This window comes from Acipenser ruthenus, chromosome 2 (genome assembly GCF_902713425.1).
Source record: "Acipenser ruthenus chromosome 2, fAciRut3.2 maternal haplotype, whole genome shotgun sequence".
NCBI lineage: Eukaryota > Metazoa > Chordata > Actinopteri > Acipenseriformes > Acipenseridae > Acipenser > Acipenser ruthenus.
Genome location: NC_081190.1, coordinates 36,484,039 through 36,502,368, shown reverse-complemented (window position 1 = coordinate 36,502,368; position 18,330 = coordinate 36,484,039). Strand labels below are relative to the sequence as shown.

General features: G+C 38.2%; 1 protein-coding gene across 14 annotated transcripts in view; it reads left to right on the top strand.

Moving 5' to 3' along the window:
• LOC117421494 (transcription factor 4) overlaps positions 1–14,671 on the top strand; it is a 173,086-nt gene extending 158,415 nt beyond the window's left edge. For 10 of the 14 annotated variants that reach the window (XM_058995268.1, XM_058995250.1, XM_058995302.1 and 7 more), the window contains 4 exons: positions 254–401; positions 1,629–1,858; positions 8,006–8,138; positions 9,270–14,671. In XM_058995268.1, coding sequence (XP_058851251.1) covers positions 254–401; positions 1,629–1,858; positions 8,006–8,138; positions 9,270–9,318 — 560 coding nt within the window. In that variant the 3' untranslated portion in view covers positions 9,319–14,671. Of the gene's footprint in view, positions 1–253; positions 402–1,628; positions 1,859–8,005; positions 8,159–9,269 lie in introns of all 14 variants that reach the window. The other 4 variants (XM_058995294.1, XM_058995274.1, XM_058995327.1 and 1 more) reach the window with 1 other exon arrangement.
• The last annotated feature ends 3,659 nt before the right edge of the window (positions 14,672–18,330 follow it).

Below are 18,330 nucleotides of genomic sequence, written 5' to 3'. Positions count from 1 at the left end.
AATGTCAGTATTATTTAAAAAAAAAAGAAAAAAAAGAAAGTGCTGCTGTGTACTTAGCCAGACAAAACCTCTAATATATTTAAAACTATTTCTTTCCATTGCCAACTTCTAAGCTACTTTTATAATTTTACATTATTAAATAGTATATTTAGGTATAGCTGCCTCTCTCTGTAGTTACATTTTTCTGCAGTAGTCCATGTCTTAAGGATGAAAGGTTGTAAGCGATGGCAGGGTAACATCTCTCCTTTGTTAGCTCTCTCAGGTGGGCTCCAGGGACACAGCGTATCATCAGTAAGCTCGGAGATCAAATCTGAAGATGAGGGGGACGAAAACCAGGATACCAAATCCCTGGATGAGAAGAAAATTGAGGAGGACAAGAAGGATATCAAATCAATTAACAGGTAACCGTAACAAAAGTGTTTGTTCATTTATTCCTTTGTTGGACTGATGAAGTGAGCAGTGTGCTTTGAGGGACAGCTACATTCAAACTTGGTAAATCCCAACCAGTTTCCACATTAACACACAAAACACACATTCTTCAGTCCTTGAGAGGCTATAAAAAAAAATACTGCGATAAATTACATAGATTCCACTATGTCATCTAAAACTAGAGACATCAAGGCACAGGTAACTGCTCCTGTATATAGTGGTAGATCAGTTTCGGTTTTGATAATTCAGGGAGATTCCATGCAAATTTAAAGGCAATGACTGCTATTTAAAGATATACATTTGTTGATAAAAAAAATATATAAACACATATTGGTTTGAGATTAGACAGTAGACTATATACAATGTGTGTCACTTAAAGTCCATGTGTATTTACATGACTAAAACTAAAACAGGTACATTCTTAAATCTGCCTGTAGCTTCCAATACATGGGTTATACCACAATTCTCTGTGGCTTTGTGCCTGGTTTCAGCTGTCCTTCACACATGAATGTAGTTAAAATATGTTTCACATTTCCAAAGTGCAGTCTTTCCAGCATAAACTCCTATTAGCAGTGTGTCTTAGAATGGTTTATATTCCTACCTGGATGCTTAATTTGATAAATGTAACTTCATATTTTGTTATGATGAATCTATTGATGTATTGTGTCTGATTTACTTGGGGAGCACAATTTCAGTCTGCTTTACTGTTTATACAGTATGTATAGAGGTCTCCACAGCTTAATGCTTTTACTTCCCTTTATGGGCAACCAGTGGAATTGTTTTAAAAACAGGATGTGGCCACCAGGTGGCGCTGAGTACCAAGTAAAAATGACTTAAGGGTAAGTAACTTCAAATGTAAGTTAATTTGTTTTATTATTATTATTATAAAGGAATAAGCGGTTAATGATAATGGATGGATGGATGGATTATTATTATTATTATTATTATTATTATTATTATTATTATTATTATTATTATTATTTTTATTTTTTTTTTTTACATTTTCTTACTGTTTTATGGTTGTTGTTTGAAGCTCATTACTCTAAATGTAAGGTTAATAATAAAAAAAATACCTTAAAGAGGAAGAGAGATTGGGTATATTTTTTTATTATAACCAATAGATTCAAAGGCTAATCGGGATATTTTAACACCCATTGTGCAGCACATGATAAGCATGGGCCACTTTTGTGTTTCTGCAGCAATAATGATGACGAGGACCTATCCCCAGAGCAAAAGATCGAGCGGGAGAAGGAGCGGAGAATGGCCAATAACGCCCGGGAGCGCCTGCGCGTACGTGACATCAACGAGGCCTTCAAGGAGCTGGGGCGCATGGTGCAACTGCACCTGAAGAGCGACAAGCCGCAGACCAAGCTACTCATCCTCCACCAGGCCGTGGCCGTCATACTGAGTCTGGAGCAGCAAGTCAGAGGTCAGCTAACTCATTCATTTTGCATTGGTGCTGGGACAGTTTCTCACATTCCAATGCCAAAATTCACATCCATTCACAAATCTATATTTTAATATTTTTCCCATTACTCTGTAGTGCTCACATGTGGGATTGTAAAGACATTAATGCAGGTGTATAGCTTAGTTATGGAATGTTGTTGTGTAGAAATTACCACAGGCACACCAAACGGATTTCTGACATCTTGACTTTATTGCTCCTCAGATGATAATTTAAACAAACAAATAAAACAAAAGAAACTAAAGATATTTTTGTTACATAAACAGCTCTTGTGCTGTACTCGTGCTGCAGACTAGGTGACACTGTGATACAAAAGAGTCTGACCCATTAACCCGTTGCGGTCCTATGTTGGACCAGGTCCGACATTACAATTGTTTCTTTCCGGTCCGATGTCGGACCCTGTCCGACATCATCAAAAAGTCGTTTTTCTCTGGAAAAAGCAGAGAAAACCTTTCAAATGGCTGAGTGAGACCGGTAGAAGCCAAGAGAAGCTGAAAAAAAAAAAGTAGGCGGATCTGAGCAATACACATAGTCCCTTCACCACAGGCATAAGACGGACTTAAACAAACAAGTTAACTGCTTCCACATCCAGCGCTTAAAGAATATCATAGACATTTGCCAAGCTTTTTGAGATGTTGTAGTAATAAAATAATGACTTGGACAGCATTATTGAGGAGTTTGGTTATAAAACGAGTGATCAGGAGATGATTTATCAGCATGCACTACTATTATTTTTTTATTTATTTTTTATTTCTTAGCAGACGCCCTTATCCAGGGCGACTTACAATTGTTACTAGATATCACATTATTTTTACATACAATTATATTATTTTTTATACATTATTTTTTTACATACAATTACCCATTTATACAGTTGGGTTTTTACTGGAGCAATCTAGGTAAAGTACCTTGCTCAAGGGTACAGCAGCAGTGTCCCTCACCTGGGATTGAACCCACGACCCTCCGGTCAAGAGCCCAGAGCCCTAACCACTAGTCTGCACTGCTGGTATATGAAAAATACAGCGAACATGGAGTGGGGCGGGACTGGAGATGCAGTACTGAGTGTCCTGTTGCTATGCAGTGCCTTTTAAACCTGTTGTACTAGGAATAAAATTACTTTTAAACAGGGCATGTAAAATAAACAGTGCGTGTGAAAATCTGACAGGCACTGAATAAATGGACCGCAAAGGGTTAAGCTACCATATGGAATGTCTACCACTCAAATAACTGCTGAGGGCTGGGAGAATGAATATTCTGGATCCCATCCAAGATGTGCGGAACTGTTCAGGGCGAGGCACTTAACTTTCTCATGTCTCACTGCTGCCGGGTAGTCCCCAAAAATTAGGCGTTGCATAATTTTAAATGCTATTCTGTCACCGAGCCTCCAAACTGAATTCCAGTTATTTCTTATCCTGCTGCTTTTTTGAAGTGAGTTTAGGATACTTTGGAAAATCCTAACTTGAAACGTGCAGCTTAAACTGGCAAGCAAAACTATTCATAAAGCTTGTACTTTGTGCACCTGCAGCCTCCCAGAACCCGTGCATCTTAGACTGCAGACATCCAACATCAAAAAAATGTAAACATATTTGTGTGTCTGCGTATCGTGCGAAAAGAATAATCCATTATTTTGCTAGTTGAGACAAATTCCATGGAATGCATTTATACAATACTTTACAGTATGTCATAAGAAACACCTTGCCTCCTGGTTAATTTACAGTGTCACTTGTGATCTCTACAAAACATCTGATCAGTAGCACAAATGAATTAAAAACTACGTATTTGGATAAAAGACAAGTCTGTTTTAAAACTAGTAACCCCTAACTAAGCCAATTGAATGTATCATGTATGCTTTGGTAATACTTTAATATATAATACAATTGTTTTTTTATATAGCACCTTTCATAACAAAGTTATCACAAAGCGCTGAACAATTAAGAATAAGCCAAATCAAAAAGGTTTGTTTTTAACCTGCTTTTAAAAATTAAAAGGCGAATACTCTCAGGGAGAGCGAATTCCAGTCTGGGAGCATGATTAGAAAAAGCTGAGAGACCTGAGAGTGAACAGCATCACCAGCTTACAGATGTAATCAGGGCTAAGTTCCTTACAAGCTTTATAGGTCAGAAGTAGGACTTTTAAAATCAGTTATCTGCTTAACAGGCAGCCAATGTAAGGAAGCCAAGACAGGGCTAATGTGCTGTCTTCGTTTAGTTTGTGTTAGGAGGCACCCAGCAGAGTTGAAATTGTGAAATGGTAGAATCGGGAAGGCCTATAAAGAGATAGAATAATCAGTCCTGGAAGAGACAGAAGTGTGGATCAGGGTGTCTGCATCCTTTTGAGATAGCATGGGCCGAATTCTAGAAATATTCCTAAACTGAAAATAGGTAATCGCACGGATGTGAGAGACAAAAGAGAGTTCAGGATCAAAGATAACTCCAAGATTGCTTGCTGCAGATTTTAAAGTTTTTTAAAGAAGTTAAAGTTGATTGTCATCAAAGGACAGTGAAAAATAAAAGTATTTTCTTAACATGTCTGGATCCAATCAGCATAACTTCATTTGTGACTGACTTTAGCTGGAGAAAGGTATTACTCATCCAGGACTTAATATCACTAAGACAGGGAAAGAGCAGAAGAGGTGTGTTTGTTAGAAGGATTAAAAGAGAAATAAATCATCGGCATAGAAATCAAAACCTGCATTATGTTTCTGGATTACCTGCCCAAGAGGGAGCACGTAAATACTAAAAAGAAGGGGAGCTAGGACTGAACCCTGAGGGATCTCAGAGGACACTGGCAGAGAACCTGAAGAATAGCCACCCATTGTAACAAACTGACACCTAGAGGAAAGTTAAGATTTAAACCAGTCAAGCACTGCCTGGGATACCAACATCGAATACGAGGCAGTCAATCAATCTCCCATGGTGTATAGCAGTGGTCGGTAAATGGCAGAAGCCTCCTTGGCAGGGCTGTATCAAGGGCTGGGAGAGAGCACAACTTCATTTTAATAATACCGCAAGGGGGCTGTTATGGGGGATTCCCTGTATGACACCACTCACCACGCGCCACAGGTTCTTTGAAAAATTACCTGTTTTAATATCATCGCACAAACCTGCTTATTGTCACATTTTGTGCAGCCTGTCAAATGCTGCGTGGCAGGGCTTAACTAAGTAACCACAGTATATGATTCATTTCCACTGTTGCATGGGCGGTGTTAACAGGATACAGTTCAGTTACAATTCAAAACACCAATGTCAACGAGTGTTTCTTTAACATAGTCAGTCTTACACAAATGCACCCGCTGCTTTATGCCTTCCCACTGCTGACGTTGCTACCACTGTGCCTGGAAAAAATCAGACAAGAACGGTTTTGGGTGTTCCTGGTAGCCCCGAATTGGCCTAGGAGAGCCTGGTTCTTGGCACTGGTCGCGACGGACTTTGGAGATGTTTCGAAGATGGTAGAAGGAAGATTTGACCATGGAGGAGATGTGGGCATCAAAGGAGAGGTTGCTGAAGAAGTACACCAAGGCTTCGTTCTGCGGCAGAAGGCAGCAGTAGACAGTTTCCAAGGTTCAGGGCAGCTATATTTAGATTCTTAAGTTGAGTTTTAGATCCTACTAGGAGTTCAGATTTGCTAGTGTTCAGCTGAAGACAACTGCCAGACATTCAGGCTGCTGTCTTGAATGTAAGCCGAGAGCCGGACCATGGCAGAGGGGCTTCCAGGGTTGAGTTTTAAGTAGAGTTGGGTGTCGTCAGCATAGGATGAGGTGACCCAAGGGAAGAATGTAGATATTGAAGAGAAGGGGCCCAAGAACAGATCCTTGGGGAACACCACAAGTGACTGGGTTTGCAACGCCACTGCATCCAGCATAGAAAACAGACTGCATGCATCCGGATAGGTAAGAGGACATCCAGGAGAGACAAGTTCCAGAGATTCCAGCATACTGTCTGAAGACGTTCAAGAAGAGGGGCTCCCGAGTGGTGCATCCGGTAAAGGTCCTCCGCGTGGAGTGCAGGATACGCTCTATAGTCTGGACGTCACCTGTTTGAGTCCAGGCTATTCTACAGCCAACCGTGGACGGCGCACAATTGGCCAAGCGTCGCCCGGGGGGGGAGGGTTTAGGTCGGCCAGGGTGTCCTCGGCTCACCGCGCACCAGCGACCCCCGTAGTCTGGCCGGGAGCCTGCGGGCTTGCTTGTAAGCTGCCCGAGAGCTGCATTGTCCTCTGACACTGTAGGTCTTTGGTGGCTGCATGATGAGTCCGCAGTGTGAAAAAAAGCACACGCTTCGGAGGACAGCGTGTGTTCATCTTTGCCCTCTTGAGTCAGCGCAGGGGTGGTAGCAGTGAGCTGAGCCTAAAAATAATTGGCCATTTCCAAATTGGGAGAAAATAATAAAAAAATAATTGGCAACTACATTTATAAAACAAACAAAAAAAAAAGAAGAATGTCATGATCTGTGGTGTCAAAAGCAGCTGTTAGGTCAAGGAGGACAAGCACAGAGGGAGCACCAGCATCAGCACTGAGAAGGAGACAATTCACAATCCGGAGCAGATCAGTTTCAGTCCTGTGATGCGGCTGGAAACCAGACTGTAGAAATTCAAGCAGATTGCTATCCTTGAGATGTTTCATTAGCTGACTGGCTACAGCCCTTTTGAGAGTTTTTGAGAGAAAAGGGAGATTGGAGATGGGACGGAATGATATAGGGGTTAGGGTTTTTTGAGTACCAGTGTAACTCGGGTAAGAGTCCAGGGACAGGTTGAGAGTGTGCATAATGGAAGGAGCAAGATCAGAGGCACAGTGACAGGTGAGTAAGGGTGGCGTTGTAGAGGGTCACCGCATCATCATCTGAGGATGGGAGAGTACCAGTTAGAGGGGATTCAGGGACACATTTCGAGTTGCTTGTTGTTGTTGTTGTTGTTGTTGTTATTATTATTATTATTATTATTATTATTATTATTATTATTATTATTATTATTTATTATTATTATTATTATTTATTATTTCTTAGCAGACGCCTTAGCAGGGCGACTTACAATTGTTATAAGATATCTCTGCTTTTCATGTCAGTGGAGGTTTTTAATCCAATCTGACAGGGAGAGGAAGCTCCACACCTCTGCCCAGTTAGGGCATTAGCACACTGTTGACCGGATGTCATAGATTCCCCAGACTTTTTTTTTTATACCAGAGTGCTAAGGGCAGCTATTTAGTCTACCCTTTACAGCATGCACACTAAGGTGCAGGTTCTTCCCACACTTTTTTAGGTCCAGTGGACTATGTGTCATGGGTCCTCAAAACCTGGGCTTTACTACCAGAGTGCTTAGGGTGGCCTCCCGGTCTACCCTTTTTAGCACATCTGCCAGCTGCAAGTCCTGCACTTGCAACGCTTGGTTCCCTTAAATAGAAATGTTATACATTACCTTTCGAGGTCGCTCCGTCCACTCCAACACAGCGGGTCTGAATAGAAAATTGCCATTGATCCCTTCTGGCTCGCGGCACTTTATCCCCTCACGGGCCAGGACTCTGTGCCTGATGCAGGGGGGGGGCTCTGTTGAGCACATTTGACATACGTATTCAGATTCATCAGGCTTGTGGCATGACAGCATCACAGCCCAAGCTTTTACCGGCAAGAATGAGAGACAGAAGCTGCAGTTTAAGTCCTGGTGTGCGCGTTTTATTAATTAAACAGAATAAAAACAAACACACAAAGGCACAAGGTCCAAAATTAAAAAGGTTAAACAAAACCATACAATAATTACCTGTAGGCTGGGCATTCACCTTCACTACAGACATTTTTCAAAACATCGACATAAAACTCACCAATACCATCTCACTCCAAACTCCCTCTCCCCAACAAATGATTTTACCTCCCTTATATACATGTGGCCATTATCCAATTAGCACTCAGTTACCTAATTGGGGAATGACCACACTTGTGATGTGATTTAACCATATCCCTGCCAACCTTACATTTCCCCCACACACTGTACATCTGCAGGGCTTTCGCTGTGCCACAAAGCTACACAGAGATATATCCCAATTGGTAATGGGTAACATGTTTAGGTTTGTAAGGGTGGATTGTTTACAGGTTTGTTATCTCTCTAATTATTTTGTTTATACAGAGAGGAACCTGAACCCGAAAGCAGCCTGCCTGAAAAGGCGAGAAGAAGAGAAGGGATCATCTGACGCGCCTCCTCTCTCCCTTGCGGGTCCACATCACGGATTAGGAGATGCATCCAACCCCATGGGACAAATGTAAAAAGAAAAAAGAAATGGTCAGAATATTTCACTTTAAACTAATCTGCTGTTTCACATTTGTACCATGAATAGTTATACTAAAACAAACAAACAAAAACAACCCTTTTGTGCAGTGATTTAATTTCACTTATGCAGTGTGTTTTTACTAACGTTTCATAATGGTACGCATATTTATGCAGGATACAAGAAAATGTAGGCAAGGTACTGTAACATTGAACCTGACATCACCCGTGGGTTAAACTGAACCGGGGCCTTGTCATTCTATATAAACCTAGCAAAGCTCAATTTGGAAATCATTAGAAAGTAAACAGATGCTATCAGTGGCATTTATGATAAAGATAATAGTAAATACCTAATCAACTTTTTTTCATGGGGTACATTTTAACAACAGATTGGCAGTAAGTGTGCTACTAACATGTATATATAAGCGTGAAGTTCTTCAAAATACCTGCTGGCTTTTAGCCACTGTTTGTGGTGCTTGCTGCTGTGGAAGCGCAATGACCAGTGCCACTTCCAGCTGGTTATGGCAGGCAGGTAGCCCCATGTGTGCTGGCTCACCTGGAGGCAGGCACTGTGTCGGGCCGGGGCTTAAACCTTTGACTTTCTGCCCCATGTCGCCTGTATCGAGTACTGATCTGTTTGTCCTTATGCCTTCATGAAAACCTTTTCTGTTATCATTTTACTTACATTTGTGGAGACATTTATAAGTCTCCAAGAATGTTATTATGTAATGACCTTACTGAAGGCATCATTGAGCATAAACACTAACTGCACACATTTTGTGTTGTGTGCTTTAAAGACCACTGGGTATTGAGCCTAGATCTTTTCCCTCGAGATCTTTGCTGGATTTGATCAGCGGTCTTTTAGATGGCATTATATAGGGTCAGCCAACAATACTGAAGTAACAAATACAAAAGAACAAACATTCTAGCCATTCCCAAGGGTATTTCATGAAATTTTAATTTTGAACAGATTTCATTAAGGCTCTACAGTGCAGCAGTTTAAATTCTCAGAGTGCTTGCATTGGACTCTAGATTACTAATTATCTAGTCTTTGTTTGGTGTAATTGTACTTGAATGAGGCAGCAGCTGCTTACTGTCTTAATAACCAAGGTCTTCTCCTCCACAGGTCCAAGTTGCCAGAGTTCTTCAAAATGATGAGCGACCACTTCCTTTGACAACGTTGTTATCTTAATCCCACAAACCAACACTTTCCCCACCCTTTCTTGTGTAAAATAGAGACAAATGCAAGTAGCTTAGAAACACAGACACAAGAGATTCTTTCAGCATTCCCGATAACGTTAATGTGCAACTTGAGGTGAACAACTCTCTAAACATATCATTAGGAATGTTCTAACAATGTTGCAAGCTGTTGTGCACAGCCTAGAGACTGAATGGCAATCTTCTCCACACTGTGGAACAATGCATTTGTGCCTGAACTTCTTTTGGAAAAAAAAAATATATAATCAATTTGTAAGTCTTGAAAAAAACAATATTTAATTTAAAAAATTGTAAAACTTGCAATAATGAAAAAGTGTACTTCGGAAAAAAAAAAGAAAAAAAAATGTTGGTGTTCTAGTCAGCTAGTGTTTCTATTTACTGGAGGATAAAGGGAATCATTGCTACCCCTATAGCTACTTAAACCAGCAAATGTCCTGATTATAACTTTAGTCATATCATTAGCCATTCCTTTGCATAGGAAGAGCAGATGGATCTTATGAGCATAGGGGAGAAAGGCAGTAGTGTATTGACTGTTGCTTATTTGCTGGGCTTATGCTGTCACTCAGTATGAGATGGAAATGAGCTAGATTAGTAGAATTTAGTGATTTTCTTTTTTTTTACTTACTAAGACCTGAAGACTTGCTTTGTAGGTACTGTATGGCTCAGACTTGCAATGCTGTTGACTAGCTCTGCATACGTTTTCCATGGGGAAAACCCTGTACCCAGTGCCACGGCTATGGACAAATTAAAGCCACGTGAAGAGAGGCACATTTAGCTTTTTTAGTCTTACCCAGGTTACTCCTACAACCCATCCCGACCCCACTCCCCAGAGATGCAATGTTAACATGCTACAGTTTTACCAATGTGCCTTTTAGAGTTCATATCATTAAAGGGAACAGGAGGATGCTATCTGAACTTTTTAGGATGCAAGCTTAGGGAACTTGTTGGTCATTAGGTCTATGCAGTCAGGTTTTTTATAACCTGTTAAAAAACAAAAAAACAAGAAAAAAATATTTTTTGGATAAACTGTATTTAATGTATTCTATGCTTATATATGTAATTAGGAGACGTGTTCCTGAACGACCATGTTTGTGTAAATTATCCCAAGTTGCGGCCCATTTTCGTACTTCGTGAAAAAACAAGTGTTGTATAGGTCTTAAGTAACCTTAAGTAATGGCTTTCTATGAGCCACAGTAGTCCTTCAGTACAGTATGTGGTTGTATGTGTAGATTTGATTTTTAGTCTGTTCTGGTTTCACTGTCAAGGCAACCGCAAATTCTGCAGCAGAAATGACAGCGGTGTTAATGGCGTTTTAACTCATCGACTCAAAATAGACACTGCAACTGGAAGAAATATACAGAGGTTATGCTGAATCTAAGAGAAATTTAGAAAGATCATTGTTTTCTATAATCATATGGGGTAAAATGGAAAAGGCACCTCAGTATAACTTCTAAAGTCACGGGTTGTTTGGCTGTTTAAGTGCCATGGAAGGTGATGTGGCTGCTCATGGCACCATATAGACTAAACACCATTCGGGAAAGGCAAAAGAGTTCCATCTGCTCTACTTATTGCCAATTAGCTGTTAATGAAACACAGATATTTGTAAATTTTATGCAACAAATGCAAACATCATTATTTTGAAATTGTGTATGTAAAAGTTATATTTTTACATGTAGACTCTTGTTATGTGTTTAGAATATGTTGTATCCGTTTTTAAGAAAAACAATGAATTCAGTATGTGTTGAAAATGTGTCACATTGAAAATGTAGTGAGATTCAAGCTTCAAAAAAAGATCTTTCAATTTTATGTTTATATTGGGAACATTTTGGGGCGAAAAAACAGAACAAAATAAGGTATTTAAGATTATGTATCATGCTCCATGCTCATCTACATTGCAGTTAAAAGTGTATTTGGAAACAAATTGTGTATATAGTCATATAAAAACAGGGTTTAAGTGTCTTCGGTAAAGAGAAAAATTGTTTGACCTGGAGGTGGATCAATTGAATGATATAATTGCTGTGCTTCTATCGGTCACTTGAGCCAAGTGCCAAAATGAATAATGAAGTGCATTAATTACAGTTATGCACATAGGGCACGTATCTGTCCTGCACAAATGTATTTCCCTCTGTCCAATTAACTGAGAGCATCAATTACAGATTACACTGGTTGAACTCTGCTTTTGTTGAAGTGGATCTAAAAGAAAGGGGTATATGAATGCAATCATATGAGTGCATTCAATAAAAAAGGACGAGGCATCAAGCTCAATAACCAATATTTACAGCCATTAATAGTTTCTAAAAGTTGAAAGGGAAGTTTGAAAACATCAATTTTTCATTAGATACTCATATACAGGTGCACTCCAGTTATAACGGATCCTGTTAGAACGTGCGACACATGGTTAACAACGTATTGAGGAGGCACGTCCCTGCCAAACAACATGGGTTTTAATGAGGAATTACTCTGGTTAAAACGGACTTGTTTATAATGTATATACTGTTTAATGCATACAGTTTTCCTGTTTCATAGACATGTCTTTTGCGTTTAATACGTACAGTTTTCCTGTTCCAGAGGTAGACATTTTGCACAAATAAGGTTCATCCGGGACAGTAAATGACAGTCACGGCGGCATTTGTGACGTCAGGCAGGAAAAACAGTTGCTGTTTACTTTTACTTTTGTTTTTTTTGGCACAGCCGTTGTACAGTTTAAACATATAACTGATACAATTTTTATTACATTTCGTGAAAATATAAATAGTAAAATTGTACTACTTATTACATTGTACGGCCCACAGGGGTTTGTTTTGACAAATAATAAACTCCTGTTCTTTGGCAGTTAAGCTTTCTTGTATTATTTATATTTACTTCTGTTCACAGTTACATACAGCATTTCAAATTGTGTTTACTACGTACTTCATTTATAAAGTACTGATTTCTATTCCCTTGGAGTCCGTTATAAGTGGAGTGCACCTGTAATTGTGTGTAAAAAAACGTTTTAAAGCATGTAAGCACCAGATCAAGGGCTAATTCCAATACTGTATATGTGTGTGTGTTTGGCCCAGTAATAAATGGTCACAGTTTTACCGGCTATGTGGCCACAGTCAGCAGACAGATGTTTATTCAAATGTTACAGGCTTATCGAATGTCCCATCAAGTCTTTGGTATTGTGAGAAATATACGTGAAGAGCAGACAAGGCTGTTTCCATTCCCCTGAAATTGTGATACTTTGACAAGCCCAAACTTGTTATAACACTTATTGCTACTGTCTTAATGTTGCACTTCTTGAAGACTAAAGAGACAAGTGCTTTTCGTTACCGACTTCTTAACCCATGGGTCGTCATAGCAATGGAGCACACTTAATTTGTTTTCATAGTTGGCAGCATTTTCGTGTTAAGTTAATTTCCTTAAATCCAAAACGATTATAAGCCACAAGGCTTAGAAAAATGTTCATATTACACAGAAAGTTTCCATTTTGTTATATTGTTGTGTTTTTGTTGTTTTTTGGTTATTGTTTTTTTTTTTTTTTTTTTTTTTTATTGAAAACATGATAGAATTCTAGCATCTTGCCTCTCAAATGCTTCTTCTACAGTATGCGTTGTGACAACAGTAATTCAAGGATTCATAGATGTATAGTGTCAGCAGCCAACTAATTTGCACGTTATGCATTAAATGTTTAGAGCATTTAATGTTTCCTTTAGCATATATTAGAGGAGTGTTACACTACAGTCACTTTGCTAATGAATTTTCTCCTGCTGGTGCGTGCACCCAACTGATTACAAAAGTTCACTCCCTTCATTTGTTTAATTATACAATAGAAAAAGGTCAGGCTAGTTTATGCTAGAAGGTTTATTTGAAGAAATACATTTTTGGAATGTATGGCTGGAGCTGACCTAAAAAAGTTTCATGCGCCAATGATTACTGCGTAAAACAAAAGGTTACATGGCTAATAGGTAGGGGTTGCTTCAGTTGACTTACAATTCAAATGTACTGCTTGAAAGAAATTAGCTGCCAATAAAGAATTTCAGTCAAATGTTAATGCAACCATGTTGGTTATGTGACAAAATATATATATTTTTCTGAATTGATCCACCTCCATTCTTTTTAGAACATGCTAACATATACATTAGAAACTGTTCATTTAAGTTTGGGGAGGGGGAAGGGGGTTCCATTTGTCTTCAACGTAGCTACAATGAACACTAACGCCTATAAACTGTCAATCAAGTCAAGGATGCAATTTGTACTGATCCAGTCTTCCGATGTTTTTTTGTTTTTTTTTTTGAGGGAGGGAAGGGAACCCTTTTTTTGTGTCAAGAGGCTAAATTTACAAAACTGAATAATGAATAGTTATCATCAGAAAATAATCATGAACAAGCACAAAATTGCTGACTGGAAATAAATAAAGTAATATATATATATATATAAAAAAATATATAAATCAATTATAACAAATCAAACTTGAGGCACAGAGGCTTCTAGGCCTGACATCTTTTTTTTTCTTTTGGGTAGACATTTCTTTCTCATGGATTTTAATTCATCTTTGTGCAGTGCTGGTTTGACCATGTTCATTTCAAAGTATTATAGACATATGTAATGGTAAAAATATATGAACTGTGGCCTTTTTCATTCTTCTTGTTACTTGTGATGCAATTAAGTGAAGAAAAAAAGCAGAGATATACCATGTATCAGTGCCTGGCTTTTTGTTATAAAGCTTCTTTTGTCTAGTGCTCTTTTGCTATGAAATAGACTAGTGCACCCTATTACAAAAAAATACATTAAAAATCTAAATTTAAAATTAACTATATTTGGCTTATTTTTCGCAGGGGCAATCCTTTTATACCATGAATATTGAAAAAAAAAAAAAGACAATGTCAGATTCTGAATATTTCTCTTTGTAGATTTTTGGAATCATTCTGAGTAAAAGTTTGTTACTTTATTTTACTATTTAAAGATGTTATTTTACCATGTGTTACTGAGACGAAACTGTATGGTTTTTCGTGGTTGGTCGCATACTGCCATTTGCGGCTGTGCACATACCTGCAGCAGTGAAAAATAAAAAACAGTTACACTTTGTTTCCAATGTGTGGCTGAGTGCCTCGACTTTTTTTTTCCATGTTTTTGGTGTATTTTTTTTTTTGTTGTTTTTATTTTTATTTTTTCTGATTAGTAGAAGTGTCCAAAACAGGTTGTGTGCTGGAGTTACTCTTTAAGCCAACTCATTGTAGGCCATTACCTGTTATTTTACATCTGTAGTTATTCAATGAAGTCATGTACATGACCGTTCTGTAGCAATAAATGTGCCATTTTTATAACCTAGTGCTTTCCGTGTCTTGTTTCTTTTTATCCTTCAGGACAAAGTTATAATGTTAGTTCTTTATCTCTTCTGCCTGAGGCCCCATTAGGTCGTAAATGAATGGTCGTACCTTGACTTGCTTCGTCATTCTTCAGAAATTAATGATTTGCCCGCAGGTTAAACAGACTGATTCCAAGTAGAAATTCATGCTGTGTAGGGTGGGGAACACCAATTGTGAAATCAGTTCCCATCAAGCACGATCTGTTGCCAATAGCTAGCGAGTCATTTTGTTCTGTTCTAAAATGCAACTAAAAACTATAAAAACATGATTGGCAACAACAGAACTATTACTTCTGGAAAATCCCATATTGTACAGCGGCATTATGTTGCCAAAATAATGTGGGGGTGAATAAGATCTGGGAATATCCCATAAATTCCAAGTCACTGTTTTTTCTATTATTTCAATTTACACACACACACACACACACACACACACAAATGCACAAAGGTAACCAAGCAGTGCCCTATTCTTTAACCTACAGTATAGAGGGCATCTAGTCTTTAAATAGTCATAACCCTGCCCTGGGTTCTAGATTCCAGTAGGTCACAATGGAATGAGTGTTTGGTGGTGAATTTAGCAATCAGTGAACAGTCACCGTCACAAAACAATCACACATTTGAGGCAGTCAGTTAACCAGAAGATGCATGCATGTTCCATTATGTATCTTAAATACATGACATTGTTAAACAAAAAATTACAGCAATTGCATTAGTTTCACATTGGACATTTATACAGTACCTTGTTAGAGGTCTTGGTTTATTGTAACCTTTAAGTAAGAGTTTTCTGTGATATTTCATAACGATGAAACAATGTTGATAATCTAGGTGCTTAATAGATCATTTAGTTTTTCTATGGTAAATGCCCTTTAGATGTATTCAGAACGCTGGTCATTTTGCTAACATACTATTTCAAGAATTCAGTTTCTGTTTTCCTTAGTGTTCACGTAAATAGCAACAACTGGATATTTTACTTCAAACTGAAAGAGGGATTGGCAATGCCTGGGCCCCACCCTGCCACCCCCATTACGCTATACTGCATTCCTCATCCAGACTCCAGTATCAACTTGCTGCCTTTACTGTAAATGCTCATATTCATTCACAGACTTGCTGACCTCAACAAGAGTTGTTTTTTTCCCCTAAACTGTTCCACACCCACCTGCATGTGCAGTACTTACTTACAATTCAGCAGCAGCCTTTATGACAAAAATGCATTGTTACAATACTGGTTCAAAGGGTTAGTAGAAGATTATACACTTCAACACTAGGGTCAAGGCAGCACCAAAAAAGTATTTTCTAAAATTACACTTCACTTGTTGTCACTATCAACTGTCTTGATAACATTTAGGCATTGTTGTCTTTATCAAATATTGTATTGCAAGATGTTTTTGAGAATGTTAATTTTATGGCAGGATACAATCACTGTAGAAGCAACACTTTTTTTCCTGGGTTGTTCTAAAAATTACTTTCCATCATAAGAGTTTTTTTTGTGTTTTTCTGCGTTTTTTATACTAAGATGCAAAGGGCTGAGTTGTATCTGATTTCGACGTAGATTATCAAACAGATTAATGAAGCCTGTGAGTCAGTCATTAAATGCCCTGAGAAGTGATTGGTTTACCACTTGTTAAAGCATGTCTAACAGATGATGCATCATGCAGGTTATGAAACATCTTGCTTTATAATACCATGATGTAGTCATATCAGTAAGCCAATTACAAAGTACATTGGAATTCCTTTATGTATGCTTGAATTCTTAGATTTCACCAATGTACTACCCAGTCTTACAATCCACCATATTTATACTACTCCAGTGGATGTGGTGGACCACAGACACACACACAAGTTTGAAACTCCTGTCCCTTTCTGATCCAACCAGAGAAAGTTTCACTGCTTGCATAGCAATGTGTGTGTAATGGAAAAAATACTAACCATGTTCTGAAGTAAAATATCTCAAGGGTAATATGGTTTGAAGTACAAAGTTTGCACGCCAATTAACAAACCTAAAATGCCACGCTTTATTTGCACAGTGTTTAGGTCGTGTTAAAAAGTAAAGGAATGCTACATCTGAAAAAAAAATATTAAGATATTTACAAAGCAACTGGTCTACAGTAAACACACCACTCTGAGTGAGTCATTCTGCATTCCTAGAAAATGGAAAACATTTTGAGGTACCAATGCACTGCTGAAGTGGCTGCTTCTTTATAATCATGTGCATATTTTTTAAAGATGGATTTCTGTCCCAGCATAACAAGACATGTAGTAAGGAAATGATCTGAGTTGGGTAAAAACAATCAGTTATTCTCAGTTTAAAAAAATAAAATAAACAATTGCAAGCCTCGTCTTATCAATGAGTGTACAATTAGCAAGACAATTGGATTGTTTTTCTTCTAAAATGTACCTTGTAAATGAGGGTAATTATCTTCCTTTACATTGCTATACAGAACCTGTGACATACAGTATATCTACAGTGTATACATACAACCTAGAAAACGATGTCTTTACTGGTATATACTGTAGATATATAAAATACCAAGATTACGTCCCTGTCATTGCATAAGTTAACCTGCGCAGGTAATAAAATGTGACAGCATAGTAAAAACAACTGAACCTTGGGCCCGCCTTACATTACCACATGCTTTAAAACGTGTCATCCCAAGGGAAGATATAAATCCCCACATATACAGCATTGTAGGTGTCACTGTTCTTTATTGCGTGAAACATTGTTCACATCATACCTCACGCCCCACACCTCCTAAAGCCTAAGGCTAAACTGGTCTCCCACAAGGGTGGCTGAGCATTTCTGAACCTTATCTGGTTTCATCAAGTGGGGTTCTGGCTTACTTGCTTTACAGAATATTGTATAATTATTGTTAAGGCTGCTTAATTCTTAAATGTTCTGTACTGGTCTTTGGATCGTAAGAGGAAGGGAGTTAATCCTAAAGTAACCCAGTCATTTATGAAAAATATTGTTTTCAAAGACTAACAAAGAACATTGATATCCCAGTTTAACTTATAAAATTGTATTGGAAATTCCCCTTCACTTAAATTCACATACCAGTTGAAGGGTCATATGCAGGCAAGTGTAATTACAGACATTTATAAGATTGGTTTCAAAGTCCAATACACTTTTGATATCTCTTTAACTAATAAAGTGAAAAATTGCACATTTAACACGTTTAATGATGTTTCAATGAAGAACCCCAAACTGCTCAAAACAAATATACTCTAAAATGTTAACACCGAAATTATAGGTCCATAAATGTTTTGCGTAATTCTCACATTTTTGGGCACTAAATCCATGGTTACCAACTAAACAATTGCATAGGTCAAAACAAAGAACATTCCATTCCAGATACAACAATTGCTCTTCAGCAAGAGTATGATTAGGCTCAAGTTCACAAAGCCAAACAAGAAGGCCATTCCTGCTCTTCACCATTGCAAGGTATGAACATTCCATTCTTGAGATTCCAGATCAGCAACAATATATTGTGTTTGAATGTGTGTTGAGAGTACTGACTTGGTGAATCTGCAAGAGACGTGCTGCTTCACTTACAGTTTATAATGTGTTTTATTTGAAAATGTTCTTCATCTTGTTTCAAGAGAAAACATGTACTACCAAAACAGT